Raw genomic sequence first — 24,219 nt, 5'->3', positions numbered from 1 at the left:
CGTACATTTCTCAATTTACTCTTTCTCTACACACAGATACTTTGGTAAAACTGACAGATTTTTACACACTTGAACACACACACAGATCTTAACACTAAGACCTCTTATTTATACTAGTCGAAGTAACTGTTTCTAACGGTCTCTCCGCCAAATCGAGACAAGTGGCGCTTTGCATGCATGTAACTATCCATTATGCTCCACATGTATTTTCAACAGTTTAGATAAGAACAAAAGTTTTCTCCTTTATTTGAATTTGAATCCCTCGTCGAACCACAATTGGTGACGTCTCTGTCGAAAAACACCTTAAACTACTAAAAAATATTTCAAAGTCCACACAACATCCTTATCCTTGTACCAATGCATCTTCGACTAGAACTTCAAACACATTGTTTTGTCGAAACATCTTCACAAGAAACTTTATTCTCTTAATTTATATGGTCGTCGAAATTGGGAGCTAAAACAGACGGACTACATATAATTTTGCCTAAAAGACTTAGATTTCCCAGATTAACGACCTAAGGAACTTAGTGTTTCCTCAAGTGAGATCAGACTCAGGAATCACGTCTAAGAGGCACGACAAATATTCAGCTTTTGTCGTACCGACCTCAACTGATCACCTCTGTTACCGTTGATATGAGGCACATCATCGACGCGAGCCACTGTCTTGATCACCAAAGTTATGCCAATTCGTGGCTCTGCCGCTATGCTCTGGTCACCTCCATCAATCCTCTGCTAAGCATAGTTGGTCGCCGCCTCCGCAAAGCTCTGACACCCTCACCTTTGATTTTTGCATAATTTCTAATGGATGGCTCCCACCACTACCGGTTACCTTGACTTAAAACTTTTAATGTGAACATAAAATATATATTTTTTTTCTCTTCATTAATTAAGATTTTAAAAGATACTTCAACCGTGGGCATTCTATCTCCTTTTTAGTTTATCTCTTCTTCTTATGCTCATTGAATAGGGGTGTTTTCCTTGTTACTTCTTAGTTTTTCGTTGTATTTTTTAATTAAAAAAAAGACTTTCATAATGTGAGCTTCGATGAAAAATCACCATTAAATATTGGACTATCTTTTTGCAAGATAGTATTAATTAATATACACACACAAATAGTTCAAAGGTGACGAACACAATGATGGTGAGTCGAATTTTAAATAATACGCACTAATGCATGTAGTGAAATTAGTTTACAATAAGTCATGTCAATCCAAAACAAAACAACTTTTAAATACTGCCTCCATCTCAAACTATAGGATATTTTCCATTTTTATTTATTGAGTGAGAGTTTTACACGGAGTTTCTATGTTATTTTATCTCTAGAGTGCTAGTATTAGCATTAGATACAAAAATTGATTAATCATTACAAGAATCCACCAACCACTCAACTCTCACCAACAAATTTCTCCGGCAATGAGTTTCACCGGCGACAGCGGCGAAGTTTGCCACGTTTTAGCCATGCCGTTTCCAGGAAGAGGACACATCAACCCGATGCTAAGCTTCTGTAAGATCCTAGCATCACGAAGACCAAGCGAGATTCTCATAACCTTCGTAATCACCGAAGAGTGGCTCGGTTATATCGGCGCCGATCCAAAGCCGGAAGCCATCCGCTTCGCTACTATTCCTAACGTGATTCCATCGGAGCGCGAGAAAGCAGGTGATTTTCCAGGTTTCTATGAAGCCGTCATGACGAAGATGGAAGAGCCGTTTGAGCGGCTTCTTGATCAGCTTGTACCGCCGGTGGATGTGATTGTTGGCGACGTTGAGCTGCGGTGGCCTGTTGCTGTTGCTAATCGGAGGAATATTCCGGTGGCTGCGTTTTGGACGATGTCGGCGTCGTTTTACTCTATGTTACATCACCTTGATGTCTTCTCACGTGACCGACACTTAACAATTGGTACACTTGGTAATTACTCATTTTTTACATTTCTTGTTAACTTTAGTTCCAAATTTATTTAGTTATATTGAGTATTGCTTCGTATAAATTTCTAGGAAGTAAACTTTTTTAGGAAAAGAAATGAAACATTACTCGATATAAAAAGTCAGGAGAAACTTCAAATATGTTACTTACTAGTATAAGTTACGATAATAAAAGAAAGTGATTTATTTTGTGTGATTAGATAAGATGATTTTAAGAAATTTTTTTCAACATAACCATTTTTTAAATTTTTTAAATTTTTTAAATTTTTTAGTTTTTTTAATTGTTTTAATTATTAATATTTAATTTTTATTATTTAATAAATAAGAAATAGTAATGAAAAAAATAAATTCATTGATGATGTAATAATTTGTTACATTGGACTGACAATAAACTAATGACCGACCCGATTATAACGCCCCCTGTTCCACATCCCGCCCACGATTTTCTTGAGGTGTTTGGGGTCTTTGTGTGCTGACCTGATCGTGCGATGGCTGGTTGGAAGGTCCGGCGGAAGTTCCAGCAGTATTTGACAGATGTGTCATCATTTGCTCCCAATATCCGGAGGGACTCTGGCCAACGACGCTTCCATAATGGAGTTCGGTGCCCATATCATCGTAGTTAGGGCGTTGGGGTTGAGTGAATTGGGGATGATATAGTTGCCAAAATTGGGTCATTGAGTCGTTTGGAAACGAAGCAATGGTTCCTGGGGCGTACTATAGTTAAACAATGGTTGTGTGTTATGTTGATGGGATGTTTGGGTGGTCATTGGTGGGGGCTACGATGAAGTGACCCATATGAATCATCTGGGCTATAGACGGTTGTGGTTGCGGGGTTTGATTCTTTGTTTTGTGTTTGGATGGGTGGTATGAATGGATTGCGACGTTGGATGGTTGGTTGTTGGGTGGTTGGCATAAACGGGTTGCGATGTTGGGTGTTTGATTGTTGTGTGTATGTGGTTGGTTGATGTTGTGTGGTTGGTTGTTGGGTTTGGGTGGGTTCACATTGTTCTTGGGTGATGAATTGTTATGGGGCGTACGATGACGAAGCAAGTTGGCATGGATCCATCGAATACCGCGGCTCATATACAAATTGCTGGGTTGTTACCGACATAAACCATGTCATATATTGTTGAGTCGGTCTTGCACCATGGATGACTAGTTCGTTCAAGATGTGTTGTCGTCGATTCCTCCATTGACGACACATCTCTTTTGCAAAGTCTCTCCAGTCAGAATAATCCCATTGTGCATCAACCTTTTTTTGATGCCAATTCCCCAAACACGTGGGAGATTCTGGAATTTGTTGTAGCATTCCGAACTGCTGTTTGACCCGGTCACTCTGGTGCATTTCCACCGTAGTGAATCGGATAATCGGTGTCTTCGCTGTCCAAACTGCAGCATCGTCATGGTTCACATCATGATCCAGACCCAGATATGGCCTCCAAACAAACTGTAAAACAATACGAAACGATTAGATGGAAAATAATTTGAGAAGTATTTTTAAATTAAAATATAGTTGGGTAGGATTATTACATCGTCATGTCCAATGTGGCCCAATAGATTGCGATAGACTACAATAGCGTGTTTCAGACACCTGTTGTAGTTCATTCCCTTTACTGACCACTTAAGATAAAAAAGAAGTGAAAAATATTATTTACCGGTAATTATAATATAAAATATAATTAATTAAATGGTGAATGGTAAAGTGTTAGACTTACTTGGTTGCAAATGGGAACACGAATGGGCGCTCATTTATCGGGACGAGCGACGACATTCTTGACCAACCCCAAGCTTGAAGCAAATACGCACATGAAAAAAAGTACAGGTATTCTTTTTTGCAGTTCTACACATTGCACTATATAGATGGGCCAACACAACTGAACCCAACTATAAGTGTTTACCTTATTAATGTTGCGTAATAAAAGTAAATACATTATATTTACAGAATTACCTATACTTTCTAGAAACAAAAAATTACCAAATAAAATCATAATATAACACCGAGCTTTTATTATTTTCTCATACTCGATTGAATCGTCGGACAATACTATACTGGCATAATATTGTTTAAGGTATTTTAAATTTATACCTTGCCCCCTTGCTTGACCGGATGTGTCTCCCTCAGTTTCGTCGTCTAACAAAGGAACACCCAATAATTCATTGCAGATATTGTTGTCTTGGTTAACTCGACCATTCACTGTCTTTCCGTCTATATGGAGACCCAACAACATGTACACGTCCTCTAGTGTGACGGTACACTCACCAATCGGAAGGTGAAATGTGTGGCTCTCGGGTTTCCACCTCTCCAACAAAGCCAGAATGAACTTGTAGTCCACCGAGTACGAAACAATGTTGAGTAGATTTCCAAATCCACATCCTCTAATATATGGTTCTATTAAAGGATCGTGGGGTACATATTCATGTACACGGCATCTAAACCGCTTCAGATCCTAATAACAAAAAAGTAAGAAAATACAATTAGAAGAAGAAATACATAATCAACAAACACAACTCTATAAGAAGTAAGAAAAACATAGATAACAAAGGTATAAGACTAAAAACAGAAAAACTAAAAAGAGAGAGATAACATACAAATGCCGAGATATTCTCGAGTGTGCCTCTGTGTTCATCGCCCATAGTCAACAAAGACATGATTTGATTTTGCAAAGCTTGAGTGTGGTAGAGGAAACAAGTGTGGTAGAATAATATAATTGAGTATTGATGAAGATGATTTGATATTGTTGATATGAGAGGCTATTTATAGATGAATGAGTGAGTAGGTTTGCAACCTAAGATGAATGTGATTGGTTGCATGGAATGGCAAGAGAAGACAAGGGAATGACAAACTTCAGAAAGAATGTGAGGAATATCTCTTCTAGGCGCATGTGAAGAATCCACATGCAAGGGAAGAGGCGCCCTTCCTCTTGGCGCCTGCATGTGATTCTTGACATGCAAGGAAGAGGCGCCCTTCCTCTTGGTGCCTTAGTGTAGGGCAATGGGAAGGGGTGCCCTTCCTAGTGGCGCCTAAGTACAATTTTTGTGAAGAGGCGCCCATCCTTTTGGCGCCCCAGTTACTTTATGGCACCTAGGGAATGGGCGCCTAGGTGGGAATATTAGGGCTCAGGGTTCAGAGATTCCTTGATTCCCTGGCGCATGTGTGTTCTTGTCACTCTTTTCTCTGCATGTTTGATTCTTTCTACTGCATGCATGGTCAAGTTTGTACAGACAATGACCAAGTTATCAATGCAACGACCAAGTTAGCAATGCAACGCTATTTATGCTGTGCAGATGAACAACTTAGAAATGCATTCAATTCCATTAAAGCTGTCTACATATTTAATATTTGAACAAAATGTCTTCCCCGCAACATTACATGACCAGTGCCCATGTCGAAGGTGAAATATTTGATCATCAGTTGTTCGGTTTTTGTTTTCGAAACACAGAGGTAACTCGGTTTACAATCAATCGACGATCAAATTTTTCACATCTGAAACAAAGAATAGAAAAGAAATTGTAGTGCAGTAATGTGGGCCAAATCATCTATAAAAATCCGGTTTGGTTTGCAGAAAACCAGGTAAAATTTTATCAGAAGAAGATTTGAGATGATGAAGATGTTCAATATATGTTTGTCAATCACGAACAATCCGGTTACAACGATATAGATTTGTATATATTACCACATTAACAACAGGTGTCTCAGTACATTGATCAGTCACAAGTGTTTTGTGAGACTGATGACGAACAAGCTGAGGTGAATGTTCCAGATGACAAAGAAGAAGAAGTTGAGATCGTGGTTGATTCGATGGTGAACGCTGAAGAGGAAGAGGAGCCAATACCAGCAAGTCATGTATACTGCCCACCCCAACACATGACAAGGTTAAATTTGGGTTCAGATGAACCTTCAGCAGATGTATGGTACAATCCTTACGTGCAGATGCAAGGATCTTTGAAACAAGGAGACACATTTCGCACAAAAGAGGAATGTGTAAAAGCCATTAAGAAATTCCACATGCAACTATCAGCTGATTTCAGAGTTGACAGAACTGACGCATCGAGGTATAAAGTTTATTGTCCGAATGAGCACTGCCTTTTTAGGTTGTCAGCTTCGTACCGGAAGAGGAGTGAGTCTTGGGAGATTGGATCAATGGGTCCAGATCACACATGCATGCTGACAAATCCAATGCAGGATCATCGTAAATTAAGCTTTCAGCTAATATGCGATGAAATATTGTCTGTCATTGGCGACAATCCGTCGTTAAAGGTGAGTACAATAATCTCGCATATTAGGGCAGAGTACGAGTACAGTCCATCATATAGGAAGGCATGGATAGCTAGGACAAAAGCTGTTGAAAAAGTGTTTGGCAATTGGGAGGAATCTTACAAACAACTTCCAAAATACCTGTTGGTTCTAAAACAATATGCTCCCGGGACAATTGTCAAGATGGAAACATTACCCGCCTATACACCAGATGGTACGTGTGCTATTGGAAATAGAATATTTCACCGTCTATTCTAGGCGTATCAACCATGTATCATAGGTTTTTCTTTCTGTAAATCAATTATACAAATTGATGGTACATGGTTGCACAGAAAATACAAAGGAACGTTACTGATGGTAGTGGCACAAGATGGGAACAATAATATTTTTCCAATTGCCTTTGCCCTGGTTGAAGGGGAGACTGCTGAGGGATGGAATTTTTTCCTAAGAAATCTCCGATTGCACGTTGCACCTCAGCCTAACTTATGTTTGATCTCCGGCAGACACCCTTCAATCATCAGTGCATATAATAACATTGACAACGGCTGGCAAAATCCTCCTTCGACGCATGTGTTCTGTATTAGACATATTGCTCAGAATTTCATGCGGGAAATCAAAGATAAGACGTTGCGGAAGAAGGCTGTCAATGCAGGTTACGCATTATCAGAACCTTCTTTCAAACACTATCGCGAGGAAAAAAGATTGTCAAACGAAGATGCGGTACGGTGGATCGATAGTATTCATTGGAGAAATGGACTAGGGCATACGACAACGGTCAGCGTTGGGGCCACATGACAACAAATCTTGTGGAATCAATGAACTCTGTCTTCAAAGGCATTCGTAACCTACCAATAACCGCTTTGGTGTAGGCTACATATTTCAGGCTAGGGGCGTTGTTTGAAACCAGACGCTCAAAATGGAGTTTAGTGTTGCAATCTGGACAATTGTTCAGTGATGCTTCAATGAAATTCATCAGACATGAAGCTGCCAAAGCAAACACACACGTGGTTACGGTCTTTGACCGAAGTAAAGGTTGGTTTAGTGTTTCCGAGTCCATGGATCACAATGAGGGCATGCCGATGAGACAGTACAGAGTCGAACTAGATAGAGGTTGGTGCGACTACGGAATGTTCCAAGCCTTTCATACCCCCTGCTCCTATGTCATTGCGGCATGCTCAAAGGTTCGAAGAGATCCATCCTACTTGCTATCCGAAGTTTACAAAGTCGTCGGCCTTTCAAATGTTTATAAAATTAGTTTTTCCGTAGTGGCAAAAGAGGATTATTGGTCAGAATATCAAGGGGACATCGTCTAGCACAACAAAGTTATGCGAAGGAAGAAAAAGGGTTGCCCAAACAGCACCCGGATTCGAACCGAAATGGATACGACGAACAAAATGGTTAGACTATGTAGTTCATGCCGTCAACCAGGTCACAATCGTAATAAATGTCCTAGTGTTGGAACGAGCACAACCAGATAAATTTACATGTACCTCTATTGCAATATATGAAAAACTAAATTTATTTCATATTAGAGTCTGTGACGAAAGTACCATTAGATAAACAGTAACAGAAATAATTATAACAAATACAATACAAGAACTATGCAATTGCAACCATCAAAATAATTTTGAACATGTAATGCATCATCCTACGAGCGTCTTGGTCGGTCTTAATATCCACCCTTTCGCGCACTTCTCCGTGTTGGTTGAACGTGGACACAAGCCATTGTATTCTTCTAATCCGTTCACCCTCTCCAATTTCTCCCTATAACCAACTGTACAACGTCCGATTAAGACGTTCAAACGTATTTGTGTTCCAAAGTCGAACCTGTATCGGAGCCGCAACGGCAAAAAATATTACATCAGCATTTCGTTTCCGAATGTATGCAGACATTGTTGAAACAGAGAAAATTGAAATTGATGGTGGTTGAACTAGACAAGTTATGGTATTAGGAGATGAATTTGAGTGAAAAATATTGCATCCTAGGTGTGGTATTTATAGAGACGAAACATCAATTGTACAAAACACGTGGGCGCCTGAGGAATTGGCGCCCACATGACCATGACATGCAGGCGCCAGATGAATGGGCGTCCACACAACCAAATGCACCTAGGCGCCAGGAGCATTGGCGCCTCCTCATGAAGCCCAATGCAGGTGCCACTAGCATTGGCGCCTCCTCATGAGGAGTCCAATGCATGCGCCAATGCTATTGGCGTCTCCTCTTCATGCATTGGGGATGCGCCAATTCATTTGACGCATCCTCTACAAAACCGGGATATTTTGATAATTTTGGATTTTCTTTTGAAATAAATGATTATTTTGAAAAAAAAAATCTGATTTTAAAGAAAAAGTAAGTTTTATTTATTTATTTATTAAAATATCGGTTGGTTTGGTGTTCCGAGTTAATGTCATAAGGCCGGATGTCATTTTCAATAAAAACTATAATCAATCACTTTATTTATTTTAATGTTCCGTTTTAGTGTTTTATTATTCCGTTTTAATTTTAACCCTTCTATGATCTGATCTGATATATTCCCACACTAAGTGAGACCAATATTAATGTTAAATTATATTTAAGTTATATAAAAATTTTAAAGACTCATTCATATTCTTTCTCTTCTAAATTTTCAAAACAATATGTTAAATAAACTACTTATATTATTTATGAAGGACTACTAACAACCTAACATATGTAGTGCATCTTCAATCTCCCATATGCAGTGCATCTTCAATCTCCCATTTTGGTGAGAAAATTGATAATACAATTATTAATGAATCATATCTAATCATTATTGTTTTATACAATGAAGGTGAAAAAACAGAGAACATTCCAGGAATTTCTTCACTTTATGTGAAAGATCTTCTAGCTGTTCTTCACAAAACTGATGATCGAGCAATGCAGCTTGCATTAGATTGCATATCTATGGCATCCAAAGCAAATTATCTTCTGTTAACCACGGTTCAAGAATTAGAGGCTGAAACAATTGATACTCTTAAACATATATTCTCCTTTCCCATATACCCTATTGGTCCTGCAATACCCTATTTAGAACTCGAAGAAAATACTTTGAAAAACACAGATCATAGCCACGACTATATAAAATGGCTAGATTCTCAACCAGATGAATCAGTATTATACATTTCTTTAGGTAGTTTCCTTTCGGTATCCAATGCTCAAATGGACGAAATTGTTGAAGCGCTAAATAATACTGGAATTCCATACTTATATGTTGCTCGCGGCGAAGCTTCGCGATTAAAAGACAAGTGTGGAGATAAAGGCATGGTGATACCATGGTGTGATCAACTAAGGGTATTGTCACATTCTTCTATAGGTGGATTTTGGAGCCATTGTGGATGGAATTCAATTTTGGAAACTCTTTTTGTTGGGGTACCAATTTTGACATTTCCACTTTTCTTGGATCAAGTTCCTAATAGTAGTCAAATTGTTGATGAATGGAAAAATGGGTGGAAGATAGAGGTATCACCATTGTTAGAGAATGAAGTAGTTCTTGCAAAAGAAGATATAGAAGTGCTTGTTAAGAGGTTTATGGATCTTGAAAGCCAAGAGGGAAAGAAAATTAGAGATAGAGCAAAAGAACTTAAGGTTATGTGTCATAAAGCTATCGGCAAAGGTGGATCTTCAGATAAGAACCTCCAAGCATTTTTTAGTGACATTTCATTTCAAAGGGACTAATACTATTTTAGTCTAATGCAAGTGGTTGATGTACAAATTTGAAAAATCCATATTACCGAGCTTGATTTCTTACTACTATATATATATATAATGAATTCAAAGTTGCTTATGTGTTAAGTAGGTTTGGTTGAGTTATAGAAATAAGCAAATGAGTTAATAGAGTAATGGATATTGTAATTGAATGGAAGGATCGATGATCATGGGCTACATTATGTATGTTTATTGAATAATATTGAATATCTGAACACTTTTTTTCTTTTAGAAGTATGGAATTACACCATTGATAATGTCATTCAATATATTCAAGATTGTTGATGTGTTAAGTATGTTTGGTTGAATTATACAAATAATCAATGAATCTATGGAGTAATGAGTTTGTAATTGAATGGAAAGATGTATTTAGGTTAATAACATTGTAAAATGTCATAGAAGCCTAACTGGAATATTTTTTGATATTTGATAGATAAATTTATACATATTCATCAAAAAAATTTGATGATATAATATGCTACATTATATATATTTATCCATTAATATTGAATATCAACGTACTTTTTTCTTCTAGAAAGTATGAAGTGAGTTAGTTAGTTGATATCGGCTAGTATATTAGTTTTTTTAATATATAAAGTTGGTTATGGGTTAAATTAATTACTACTTCCATTTCTTTAAAATGTTATCTTTTAAAAAAATTCTTATCTATATGCCAGTTGAAACTTCAAAGTAATATTCATTATAATTTTGTTAAAATTATTTCTAGTTATTTATTACATTGAAATAAAAATAGTTAAATAAATTATTAAAAAGTTAAAAATATTTTTAACAAAAATAATAATTATTGATTAAAAAGTAACAATAATTATTAATTATCTTAAAAAATAAAAATAAAAATATTTAAAAAAATAGAGAGGATTGAATCCTTTTATAAATATGAATCAACATATTATAAAATAATGTTTATAATTCAATCCAATCAACAAGAGTATATATTATTCAATAAACTCTATTTATCCTAGTTATGAGAACTTCATCTTCATCGATCATGACAAGAAACAATACTTTAAAAATGACAAAAGTTAGATACATTGCACCTCCCATCACAAGCATTGTTATTATGAATCAACTTCCTTCCTTCATAAAAAAAAATCATGTGTATTCTTACTTGATAACAAACTCTTTACCATCTAAATTTTCGTATTGTTGTATTGGATAGTTGAGTCAACAAATTTAACATCATATATTATTAACCTAAGTTGTCATCTAAATACTATTGTTGCATTGTATAGTTGAGTCATCCACTTGATTCATCACATACAACAAATTTAATATCTATATTATTAATTTGTATTGTATAATTGAGTCATCCACTTGACTAATCAAGTACAACAAATTTAACATCATATATTATTAATTTAAGTTGTCATCTAAATACTATTGTTGTATTTGATAGTTGACTCATCCATTTGATCCATCACGACAATAAATTTAATATCATATTATTAATTTAAGATATCATATAAATATCATTGTTGTATTAGATAATTGAGTCCTTATTTGACCCATACAACAAATTTAATCTCATATATTATTTAATTTAAATTGTTATCTAAATACTATGGTTGTATTGGAGAAGTTTTTTTTAAATATATAATTTTTTTAAAAAAAAATCCAAAAATACCACCTTTTTAAAAAAAATTACAAAAATGAGCATTTTTTGCCCTATTTTTGCCTTGGGCGCCACCCTAGTTGGCGCCTACCCTTAAGGGTAGGCAAATCGCCACTAGGAGTGGCGCCTACCTTAAATTTTTTTTTTCTTAATGTTTTTTTTAATTTATTAATTTATATTTATTATAAATGATATTAATTTATATTAACACATATATATAAATAATATTATTTACAAGTAATTTATAAGTAATTTATATATTAATTTAATTTAATTTATAAGTAATTAATATTATTTACAAGTAATTTAAAGTAATTTATATATTAATTTAATTTAATTTATAAGTAATTAATATTATTTATAAATTTTTGGAAAAAAATTAATTTATATACATGTAAATTAATATATATATATATATATATATATATATATATATATATATATATATATATATATATATATATATATATATATATATATATATATATATATATATATAAAGATATGATACACAATATCTTTAAAGATAAAGATATAAAGATAATAAACACAAAATATTTTTATTAAAATAATACACAAGACAAATATTATAAAGATATGATACAACATTGCATTATTAATTTGGGATTTATCACATATGATGCGGTCCTGGTACGATCCGCACGGGGGAGGTCTAACTACTCGCCTAGACGGTTCACGTGGTGGTGGTGCTTCCCTATTACCACCCCTAGTCCTAACGCGTCCCCTTGCCGTTTGCCGTTGTGGTTGGGTCGAAGTCCCTTCAATGCTGTAGGAAAGACGGGTGCCCTCTGCGCCCTCAAAGCTTTGTCTCGGTGGGACAAACTGACTACTGTTGGGTGCGCCCTCGAAATGTGGTCTTTGGTAGTTTAGGGTTGAATCGGGTTGGCCAAAGAACAATGTTTGTTGTGGTGTGTAGTAGTCTTGTTGGTAATCCTCTTGTATACCCATGTCGGGGCTAGGTGGAGGACTGGAAGAGCTCGGGACATTGTCGTGATGGAAGTGTTGGGATTGGTGGATGTGGGGGGATTGATATTGTGGTAGGTGTTGGGACTGTTGATGGTGGTGGGAATGTTGAGGTTGGTGTTGGTAATCTTCATGGTATTGGGGTTGAGTTTGTGGTATGTAGTGTTGATTTGGTTGGGGGTGGATATGTGTTGTGGTGGTTTTTGTTGGTAATACGGTGGTGGTGGTTGTTGTTGGTAATAAGGTGGTGGTGGTTGTTGTTGGTAAAATGGTGGTGGTGGTTGTTGTTGGTAATACTGTGGTGGTTGTTGTTGTTGGGAATATTGTGGTGGTTGTTGTTGTTGGAAATATGGTTGTTGCATTCGGGGATCGTCCAAATAGAACGGGTCAGACACAATCATTTCTGGATTTGTATTTGCTCTATACCAATCCACATATTCCCTTGTCGGCTTCATTTCGTTGGGCGCCACCGGAAATTGTAGAACATAATGGACACGGTCTTTCCACATTTTACGGAACTCCTTTGCAAATTCCTTCCAATTTTGGGCATACCACTGGTGGCTGACTTTTTTTAGATGCCAAGGTTCTAAAGACATTGGGGGGCCTGGGATTTCTTGATGCATTCCGAATTGCAGTTTGACACGGTCACTTTGGTGCATCTCCACAGTGGTGAACCGCATTATAGTCGTTTTTGTTGTCCAAACAGCTGCATCTTCGGGGTTGGGTTGATGTTCCAATCCCAAATATGGCCTCCAAATAAACTGCAAAGAAAAAAGTAAATATGTTATTTATTGAGAATGCTTGATATTAATAAATCAGTTAGAAAATGAGTGATTTAGTGGTAATACATCTTGTGCTCGGAGACGATCCAAGAGTTGACGATAAAATATTATTTTATTTTTGGGGGTAAGACTGTAATCTAGTCCGGTTGTAATGAACCTAAACAAAAAAAGATAAATAATATTATTTACAAATATTTATAGAATAAATATACAAAATGAAATAACATCATAAATTTACCTAGTTGCGTAGGGGAAGGAGTAGACGTTAGGATTTTCTGGGGCTAGCCTCGGCAATCTCCACCACCCCCATGTTTGGAGCAAAAAAGCACATCCGGAAAATATACAGTGGTCATTTTGTGCATTTTTACACAAAGAGCTATATAGGAAAGCCAATACAGCAGAACCCCAACTATACGTGCTTATTCTATCAATGTCCTCGAGCAAACTCAAGTACATAAAGTTTATGCTATTTCCCGTGCCTTCGGGAAATAGCAAGTTCCCAAACAATAACATAATGTAAACCCTGGTTTTAATGATTTTTTCTTGTTCGGACGAGTCAAGTATATAGTGATGCCTGCATGAAGTTTATGAGGCAGAAATCTGCCAAAGCCAGCAGCCATCGGGTTACGGAATTCGACCGCCATGGCCACACTTTTAGTGTCAAGGAAACAATTGACCACAACCAGGGGCTTCCCAGACAAGAGTATAGGGTCCTAATACCAGACTGTTGGTGCGACTGTGGTCAATTTCAGGCCTATCGTATGCCTTGTTCCCATGTCATTGCAGCGTGTTCACACAGCCACTTCGATGCATTATCGCTAGTGTCTCCCATCTACAAAGTTGCAACATTGCTAAATGTATACGACAATCCCTTTTCGGTGGTAACATTGGAGGCATATTGGCCAGAGTATGACGGGGAAATTGTTTGGCACAACGAATCGATGCGGCGGAATAAAAGTGGTCGCCCAAATAGCAGGCGCATTAGAACTGAAATGGACGTCGCAGAGAAAATGCAGAGGAAGTGTAGCATATGTAGACAACTAGGGCATAATAAGAACAAATGTCCATATCGTGGATCTAGTTCCACAACATAGTTTTCATACTCATAACTATTTGTACCAATGCTATTTATCAATAAAGTTTCCTTTTCATTCCAAATAGAAGATGACACTGGAACAACAAACACAAACATCTAACATTACAACACCAATTACTAAAACAGGTACTAAAACAAGAACAAGTACTAGAACAATAACAAATACAACAACAACAACACAAACAACCATTAATATCTAGGAAATTACAACAGTCAACACTATGTCGTCTGATCCATGCATCATTTGGATGCAATCAATGTCGCTTTCAACTTCAACCCACGAATATACCGTTTCTCCAGTTTCAAATGAGATACTTCTTCTAAGCCTCTGAATCCTTCTGATGACTTCACCAGGTTCGTAATCTCCCTTTAACCAAGACATCAAGGACCTTTTTAGTTGGTCCAACGAACGGATGTTCCAAAATTTCATCTCCATTGGGGGTTTCACATGCGAGAAAATAACATGCCCATCCCTTTTTAAGATTACTGGTTCAGGATCCGGACGCCTTGATGATGTTCGCTGCCATGACGCCGGTCTGGGGGATGCCATGAACTCAACTTGATAGAGAAAGTGATAGGAAATAGTGGTGAAGAAAATGCAAGGAAATAACACTTTATTTATAGGAAAAGATCTAGGTTGTACACCAATGTACTTAACCCTAATTAGATCTAGGTTGTACACCAATGTACTTAACCCTAAAAAGATCTAGGAAAATAATATTAATTACTTATAAATTAAATCAATATATATATATATATATATATATATATATATATATATATATATATATATATATATATATATTGTGTATTTTACAAATATATACAAAATATTATTTATTTACATGTATATAAATTAATTTTTTTTCCAAAAATTTATAAATAATATTAATTACTTATAAATTAAATTAATATATATATAGATTAATATATATATATATATATATATATATATATATATATATATATATATATATATATATATATATATCTTGTAAATAATATTATTTATATATATGTATTAATATAAATTAATATAATTTATAATAAATATAAATTAATAAATTAAAAAAATATATATACATATTAAAAAAAAAATTTAAAGGTAGGCGCCACTCCTAGTGGCGACTTGCCCTACCCTTAAGGGTAGGCGCCAACTAGGGTGGCGCCCAAGGCAAAAAATGCCCATTTTTGTAAAATTTTTTAAAAAGGGGGTATTTTTGGAATTTTTTTTTTAAAATTATATATTTAAAAAAAAACTTCTCAAACTTAAATATTTCTATTTATTAATAAAAACTCCAAAATTTTATATACTCATTTGAATACAAAATCCACCAAACTATTTACGTGCGATTTATTAAAAGAAAAATTTATATATCTCAATTCATTTTTTTAATTTTATCATCCGACAATATCTCTTATATAAAAATCATACTAAAAAGTATTAATAAAAAATGATTTTTGATATCAAATTAGTGAAAAACGCTATCCTATTGCCTGTTACTTTTAATTTTTAAAATAACTTGGATAAAAATTGAGAGATTTCAAGGATAAAAAAATGTATTTATGTATTTTTTGGATAATTATTTTTCTATTTTATAATTTTTTCAATCACTTCATAAAATATTCTCTCTTTGAAAGAATCAAAATGAATTTTTCAGCAGTTGTGGTGATCTGAAGTTCTCTCCTTCACTATAAATTCTTTGGTCCAACTATCTCATGTCGGAGAATCAAAGTTCACCAACATACCAAAAAAAAACAAACCAAAGTCTCATGCTTGTAGATCTCGGTCATTTTCTTCACAAAAATAGCCTACATTGCTACATAAAATGCATAATCTCATGCATCATATATTCAAACATAAGCACTGCATGCATAAAGCATAACATAAGTCAAAATATGACCACATGCATTTCTTTCGCGACTGATTTATTCCCCAACAAAGTATTTAAGTCAATCCTCAGAAAATAATCCCCACAAAGTCTACCTTCCATTCCATATCCCCGACAAATAAATTCTTAATAAATACATCTAGTCTCATTGCATATCATTTACAAAGGGCAAATTTTTGGGTCTTTATATTTAATTATCTTATATCTTGAATGTCTAAAAGTCGGTGTTATTCATACGTTCAGGTTTAAGATGATTAAATAGGGGCAATTGTCATACCACAAAATTTGCCCTACCATTTACATTCAACTTCATTTGGCTCATGCTTTCAAATTCATCTGCATAATTTTACCCTAATCACTCATTTTTAGTCAAGATCATTCATCCATATGCACACAACCATTCATTTTTATTCATTTTGCATAAGGTAACATCATTAGTTCAAAAGGTTCATGATTTCAATTGGACTGTCTCAACATTTGGGATATTGAGGATTTAATCAGATGACTATGATTGGTGCTCTTATTATTACTTATAGGACAAGATGTTGTGAAATTCAAGTGGATGTTATCGGTCTCATGTACTAGGGTTTTATTGTGCTTACTTTTATATTAAGTCATTTTGGACTATTGCTTGGAAAAGAAGAAAGAGTGTGCTTCAGTTGATTTTTGGTCAGAGTCAACTATGGAAGTTGATTTTTGTTGACTTATTTATTAGAACTTTATTATTATGTTTTGGATGCATTTTTGGAAAAGGAAGAGATTGAAGACATTCACACAAGAGTTGAATTTTAATCAACAAAGTCAACCATGGAGGTTGACTTTTGTTGACCAAGTCACGTCGATTTGTTCATTGACAATTGATCATTACGTTTTGGTTCTTACATGGTTAAAGCATTGAAAGAGGATTCAAAATTCAAATTGTATAGATGGAAGAAAGTCTTATCCATTACTTGAAAAACAAGTTATCATTACAAATCAATGCCAAGTTACAATACAAGTTAAAATTCCAAGTCAAATACAAGTACAATTATATGAAAAATGGAAGAATACATGAAAAAAAACCAAGTTTGACCTACAATTGACTTTTGGTTAAATGTCGACTTTTGGTCAAATAGTTGACCAAAGTTTGACCCTAAGTTGACCCTAAACCTATTCTTCTTAATCGTGATCCTCCATTTCACCAATCTTCATCATGATCATTGCACAATGTACCTTCTAATGTTCAAGGCCATGCATCCAATGCTCATGTCAAAGAATCATGCCCAACCTACAAAAAGGGACTTGCACCAGCCTACTATGCCTCAATACTTGCAACATCAAGACCAAACAATGTCAACATCACCTTGACTTCACATTACTCATCATAAGCTCATAGTCTCACCATGCCATCATCTTTGCATCATTTTTGACCCACCATAGTACCCTTTGCATCATTTTTGACCCACCATAGTACCCTGCATATGCCAAAAGGAATTTAAAAAATAAGTGAAGCATAACAACACTAATAGCATCAAACACCCAGGATCACATTAACACAGATACATGCACATATCATACAATCAAGTCAAACAAAAATCAAACAAGTTCATCATGTTTCCAGACCCACAACCAAAAAATAATACAACATAACTAAACTGCAGCAGTGTCAGAACAGATCCATAACATCTCAAATGCATCATGGTACAACAAACTATAAGTATACATCCATGGACATTCCAAAACACACTAAACCGCATCACAATTTATTCTAAACACGCACAGTCCATACCAAGCATTCATCTCATCCAAACATACATATAAGCTCAATCCAAATACATTGAAAATTCTCATATCCAAGCTCCATTCTATCATTCACACCATACATGCATAATCTAAACATGGCATATTTTTTCAACTCATAGTAAACATAGTTCAGCATACATGACACCCATACAAATATATAATGCTAACACAATCATACAATCTTCATAACCAATTTTAAAACCTCGATTAAACCCTAACTTCACTTCTAACTAACTTGTCCACTAAGATTAAATCTTGTAACTGACTTACACCTTAATTTAAGTAACTCCCATCTCAACTAACTTTTAAACAAACTCAAACTAATTGTTAACCAACAGCCATATTTCCTTAACCATTTGCCCTAGTCTGTTATGTATTTTTCCCTCCAAATAAGTTCAAACCCTAAAAACCTCCAAACTTCAAGCCAAACTAACACAAACTTTTCAATGTACATGGCATAGAAAACATAAACTCTAACTGGTTGAGAATTGAATCTCCATCCTTCATAACTAACCTCACGAGGATTTCTATCTAGGGGTCCTAAATCCATGATTCATAACTGAGTTTCCCTCCATTTTACCATCTCTCCATCTATATAAACATGCATTCATTGCTTCACTCACAAGTTTTCACTGACACTAAAAAAATCTCTGCCAAAATTCAAACTCACACTCACCTTAAGCTCTCCACAAAACTCATCAAAACTTCACCTTGAAGCTCTGAGAGAATCGAGCTAGACCTCATCATCATCGCCCTGCACACCCTTCAATCTATTTTCACTCACACCTACTACAACATCCTAAACTCAACAATAACAACAAGAGAAGCAAAATATGATAAATAAAAAAGAATAAAGAAGAAGAAGAGGACAATTTGAAATTGGAACAAACTAAGGGAATAACGATTTCCTCTGGTTTTCTTATCTCCATGATTTTACTTCGCTTTGCAACAACGGCCGAGACAAATCTGTCTCATTAGTAGGTGTCCAATCCCTCAGTTTCTCTTCAATTTATTTTCACCACCTTGTTATGTGCATCAATCAGGTTGTAACCTTTACCCTTGTTGATTGAATCATGAAGTAGTTAGGGTTTACTTTCAGTTCTAAGAAAGTTAGCGTTTATGTTTTCCCTTATGATTTGAGGCCCTGGGGTGAGTTATAGATTAATCAAGTTACAGAAATGAAGAGAGTGTGAATAAAGGAGTTAATTGATGGTGGTTTGGGTTTGTTCTGGGCCGCGCCGCAGCCAGAGGCGATTTCCGGTGTGGTGGCAACAATTTTAGGAAGGCATAGAATACGAGAGTGAAAAGAGAGAGAGGTCTAAGAGTATGGTGATGAATGAGGGAGTTCTTCTCCCTTTCCCCTATCTAATCTCTCTCATAGGCCAAAGGCCAAGGCCTAATGGCCTTTACTTCATGGTCACCCTCATTTTACTTATCACACCCCCTCTAAACAATAAGACAAAAATGAAATAACATGGGCCTCACTCACATGGGCTCAGTGTCCTAATTACTATCCTCACCCCCCTTTTCAGATTTACACCCCCTGGTAGAGTTACTCTTATTTATCTATTTATTTTAGAAAATTCATTTTAATATTTCTTAATACACCAAATTGACTTTTAATGATAATTAGGGACTTAGTCTTATTGAATTTTAGGATTTAATTCCTAAATTAGGATTTAAATTCTAAATTAGGATTAAATTTCCTAATTAAGTTTAGATTATAATTAATTAAAAAATCAGAGTTTCATAATATTAACCTTGTTTTTTTCTTTTACTTTGTCTCTAATTTATAATTCACTGTTGATTGCTTGATGTTTGTTGATGAATATAGATTGATCTATAATATTGCATGCTCCCTTAGGTTTTTATTCAATTAATTGGTTAAGGTCACTTGATTAATTAATTGAATTAGAGAGACTTTAGGACTTGTACTATGCATGATTCCTTAGGTCAAATTCACATTCTAAAACCCTAGAGAAATAGGTTAATCAATGCATAACAACATTAGGCTTCATCCCTCATTTTTGGTACCTTATTTCTTTTAACCATTTCTTTAATCATGTTAAACAAGGAACTCTTTTTCTTAATAAACCATAAAAAACTTATGAAATACGATGTGAATTGTGCGCCAGGAGCCTTAAGAAATGGAGAAGAATGAGAGATTGTATTCCTATCCTCATTCTGAATATCTTTGGATACGAGACGCATGACCCAATTGTTCAAAGTATTCACCTTCATTCATAGACTTTAATGCAATTCAAGTCTAGGAAAATTTTAATAATAAAAGGAAGAAAAAGAAGGAGGATGTAGTCTCTCTCTCCCAGAATGATTCATAGACTGTTGTAGAGCTCCCTGACCGAATATTCGTCTTCATACTAAAACCAATCATAACCAATATCAAAAACATTCCATGATCATTCTCTCTTGGTTCCAATACAACTCCTCTTAGTTTTGACACCCATACCATCCCTTTATCCCGTTTGTCTTATAAATTCTATGGTTTAGGCAAGCTCTTATTCTTCTTCCTGTTTGCCTTGTTAATCCCTTGGTTTAGGCAAACTTTTACAATTTTCTGTTCTTAGTCCAGACACCACCTTTACAATTCTTTGTCCTTGATTAAGAAACCACCTTTACAATTCTTTGTCCTCGATTCAGACTAAGCACCAATTTATTTTTATAAAAGAATTATTATAATCCATTCCTTAGCAGTCAGACTCTTAGAACATCCGAATCAGGACCAAATAGATAACATCAAAATACTTCTAGGATACGATTATAACACTGTTTCCTAAAATCAACAAACAAAAAAACATTTTCTACTCCATGAACTACAGAGCTTTGATTTTCTCATTGCACCATGAGAATACTTAGGCACGAGGTTTCGAAATCTTGGCGAGCACATTAATAAAAACATATTTTCCCTTAATTAAAATTAATCGCAAGTAACCTTTAGATAATGACACTGATATACGTAAGCAATAATCAAATTAGTTCCTGTTGAGTACAACAGATGTGAGGGATGCTAATATCTTCCCCTTGCATAACCGACTTCCTTACCCTTTTCTCTTCCCTTTGGATTTTATTGATACTTTCCCTTTCTCTTAGAATAAATAAAATTAAGTGGTGACTCAGTTGAATTTTGAGCGTGCAATGCGCTAGAGTATTTTTGTGGCGCGACACATTCCTAAAGAGGGAAAAGTTCAAAGGAAATAAGGGAAATTCAATCTAATAGGTTGCAAAAATTCCCCCGAATTTCTTCTAGCCTTATATAGGCAAAGGCAATCAGACATATCATATTGAAAGTAAGAAACAAGCGTCATCCAACAGTTAGATTTCACCTTGAGAATGCAACCGATCTCAAGTGCACTCGAGTTCATAGCAAGCAACGCCACTCTCTGCCTTTTCAGGTCATACGTCAAGAGAAAAATGGTGAAATATTTCCATGATGAGACTGCATTTGATGCTCATGCTCTCCATTACTCTTTGGCAAAACCAAAACGATGCATGCCCGCTAACGCATGGGCATCCATTCCTGAAGGCCGACCACGACTTCTAAAATACTTCCCCGACATCTAAAGTGTTCGACGAGTCTTAGGGACAACTGTTTTGTGCCGACCAAAGACCCAATCAGGCAAAACCCATTTATCCCGCTCCATTGAGCCCTAGGTATAGTAGAAATTATGGAAGAATTTGGTTAACTTGATATTGAAATTTAATAACTTGATCATTTAAATAATTTTTTCCCTAAATAATATATATAATAGTTAAAGTATAAGATTGGTACTCCCTCTGTTCCTTTATAAGTGTCGTTTTTTTTTTGAAAAAAATGTCTTTCTTTTTAATTATCACTTACAAAATTCAAGGTAGTATTAATTGCATTTTTGTCAAAGTTACTCCTAGATTATTATTACAGGGAGAGAAAAAATAAGATGAATGTAATAAATAGTTAAGGTTATTATAGGTAAAAGAAGAATTATTGTTTGAAAAGTAACAATAATCATTAACTTTCTTGGTATGTGTAAAAAGTAAAAAAATAACACTTAAAAAGGAACAGAGGAAGTACAAAACAAAAATATGACTTGCGAATAAAAATATAATTAACGGTAGTGATAATAGAGTAAAATGGGGTAAATTTTTATGGATAAAACTGTCTATTCTACATGTGTGCAGTAAACCAGTGATACTGAAAATGAAAACACTAGTGTTTCCGTTTTTAATGTATAAATAATTGTTATTTTATCAATTGTGTCCTTTAATTATTATTTTATAGACTATTTTCAATATATTAATAAGTTAATTTAGTAAAAATGTTGTCATATCTAAAATTTTGACCGACTTGTCTTGTATAGTTTTAAATGAATATTTTTATTTTATTACCTTTTATTTCTAGCAAAAATTAATAATTAAATATTTTGATTTCAATCTTATTAAATGTTTAATTTTTTCCTCTTATGTTTAACCTCGTTTTGTTATTATAAAAGACTCATTCACACACATTGTGGAGACATACACAATAACCTCAAGTTAACCCTTATTTTTCTAATAAAAAAAGCCAAATATCCTTCTCCCCTCTCTTGTCACATTTTGTTGCAATTTTTTATAGTAAAATCTCCACACACCAATACACGTATCACACTACACCAAATAACCCAAGGTTCTCATTCACACTTACACTTATACACAAATATATAGTAGAGAAAACATTCAACAAAACACTTCATACCACTTGTTACACTAGAGTAAAACACCCACTTTTTACAACGATTTCTTTACACTACCACTCAATCCTTCCATACACAGTTAACACACAAGACCATTACCTTCATCAACCTCTCATACCTCATCTCTACACAATAAACATTTCCACCATATAAACTACTTGCTGCAAGCTGTTCTTCATCTATCCACATTCAAACCAACTTCAACCTGTCCTTCCATAAATATAATATCATTGACCAAATCAATACTACCATATACACACAAAAACCAATAACACAAAAACCTCATTGATGTAAACACAACACAACATTCTAAAAAAAACTAACAAAAGAAGAAGGAAAAACTTGATCGAGAACTTTTATCGAACACTTTGCGAGCACGTAAGTAACAACACAAATACACCAACCACATCATAACCATCGCAAATCTAGAGAACAACATGTTGGAACATTATGTCAATATTCAAATATAGGGAGATGAATTTGAAAAAGTTCCTTATGTCAAGTCCCACATTGTGTGTTAGTTGAAAATTTTCCTTGGTCCTACATTGCTTAGGTGAGATATATTTCATTCCTCACTTCATTATATAAGGAAATTCCTTGTTTAATTTCAAAACACACCAAAAAAACTTATTTTGAGTTTTTCCTTCCTCAGTCTCATAACTCTATATCTTTCGAATTGTCGAAGCGCCGACTTTTCCCCCTTTCTTTCTACTCGTTGAATTTTTCGAGTATTTTTTTTATTCTCTTTAGAGAATTATGTTAATTTCTCCTCATTTGAGTTGAGAAATTACAAGTATTAATTTTTTAATTCTGTTTGGAGAATTATTTGAATTTCTCTTGGTTTGAGAAATTATTATGATTGGTTGTTATACTAGATACTACGAGTGGTATTTATACCATATTCAAATGATCTTTGTATCATTAGGGGGTATATTCCTAGACCGATTATCTACCGTACAAGTAGTAATTGTACAATATAGAACTGGGTTGTTTTCTCCTGGAGGCGGCGCGGTAGTTCGACTGTTTTGTATAACTTTGGGCAGTGTCGCGAAGCGTCTTAAAGAGAGCGACCTAGTACGCGACTCGACTCGGTAATTTCTTCTTTAGCTAATTTTCAAAACCGTGAAACAACAATTTTAAGACGTTTCAAACTGCCATGGTTACGGAAGAAATAAACGGTAAAAATGTGGATTTAGATGGAACACTTATTAGTATTGAAGTTAAATATGTTGCACATATGAAAATGAACATTTACAGCTCAGAAAAGAAATCACCTTATGAAAAGAGAACGATTACAAAATCATATTTTGAATGGACTCGTAGATGATCTGTGATTATTACAGTAGTTTCGATACTGCAAAATAGGTTTGGGATGCTTTGAAAAAAAAGTGTGACACGAAGAAGCTAGAGCAAAGGAGTATGCAGGT

At 34.8% G+C, this 24,219-nt stretch overlaps 1 protein-coding gene and 1 long non-coding RNA gene across 2 annotated transcripts; one reads left to right on the top strand and one right to left on the bottom strand.

The window, feature by feature from the left end:
• The first annotated feature begins 1,108 nt into the window (after positions 1-1,108).
• LOC127118492 (UDP-glycosyltransferase 87A1) lies at positions 1,109-10,192 on the top strand. Its single transcript, XM_051048703.1, has 2 exons — positions 1,109-1,906; positions 8,986-10,192. The coding sequence occupies exons 1-2, from the start codon at positions 1,414-1,416 to the stop codon at positions 9,867-9,869; spliced, it is 1,377 nt and encodes a 458-aa protein (XP_050904660.1). The 5' UTR covers positions 1,109-1,413; the 3' UTR covers positions 9,870-10,192.
• A 7,040-nt stretch (positions 10,193-17,232) lies between these two features.
• Positions 17,233-19,400, bottom strand: LOC127118491 (uncharacterized). Its single transcript, XR_007802234.1, has 2 exons — positions 18,745-19,400; positions 17,233-17,709 (listed from the first exon to the last, which is right to left on the bottom strand). It is a non-coding gene; the product is annotated as an uncharacterized LOC127118491 (long non-coding RNA).
• Between the last annotated feature and the right edge of the window lie 4,819 nt (positions 19,401-24,219).

The sequence above is a fragment of the Lathyrus oleraceus genome, chromosome 2 (genome assembly GCF_024323335.1).
Source record: "Lathyrus oleraceus cultivar Zhongwan6 chromosome 2, CAAS_Psat_ZW6_1.0, whole genome shotgun sequence".
Taxonomy (NCBI): Eukaryota; Viridiplantae; Streptophyta; class Magnoliopsida; order Fabales; family Fabaceae; genus Lathyrus; species Lathyrus oleraceus.
Note: the sequence above shows the minus strand (reverse complement) of the source record. Positions and strands in the feature narration are given on the sequence as shown.

What these genes read in the sequence shown, in the direction of transcription:
- LOC127118492 (XM_051048703.1), top strand. Translation starts at nt 1,414, where the DNA reads ATGAGTTTCACCGGCGACAGCGGCGAAGTTTGCCACGTTTTAGCCATG. An exon ending in CTTAACAATTGGTACACTTG is followed by an intron (nt 1,907 to 8,985) that starts GTAATTACTCAT and finishes TATACAATGAAG; the next exon opens with GTGAAAAAACAGAGAACATT.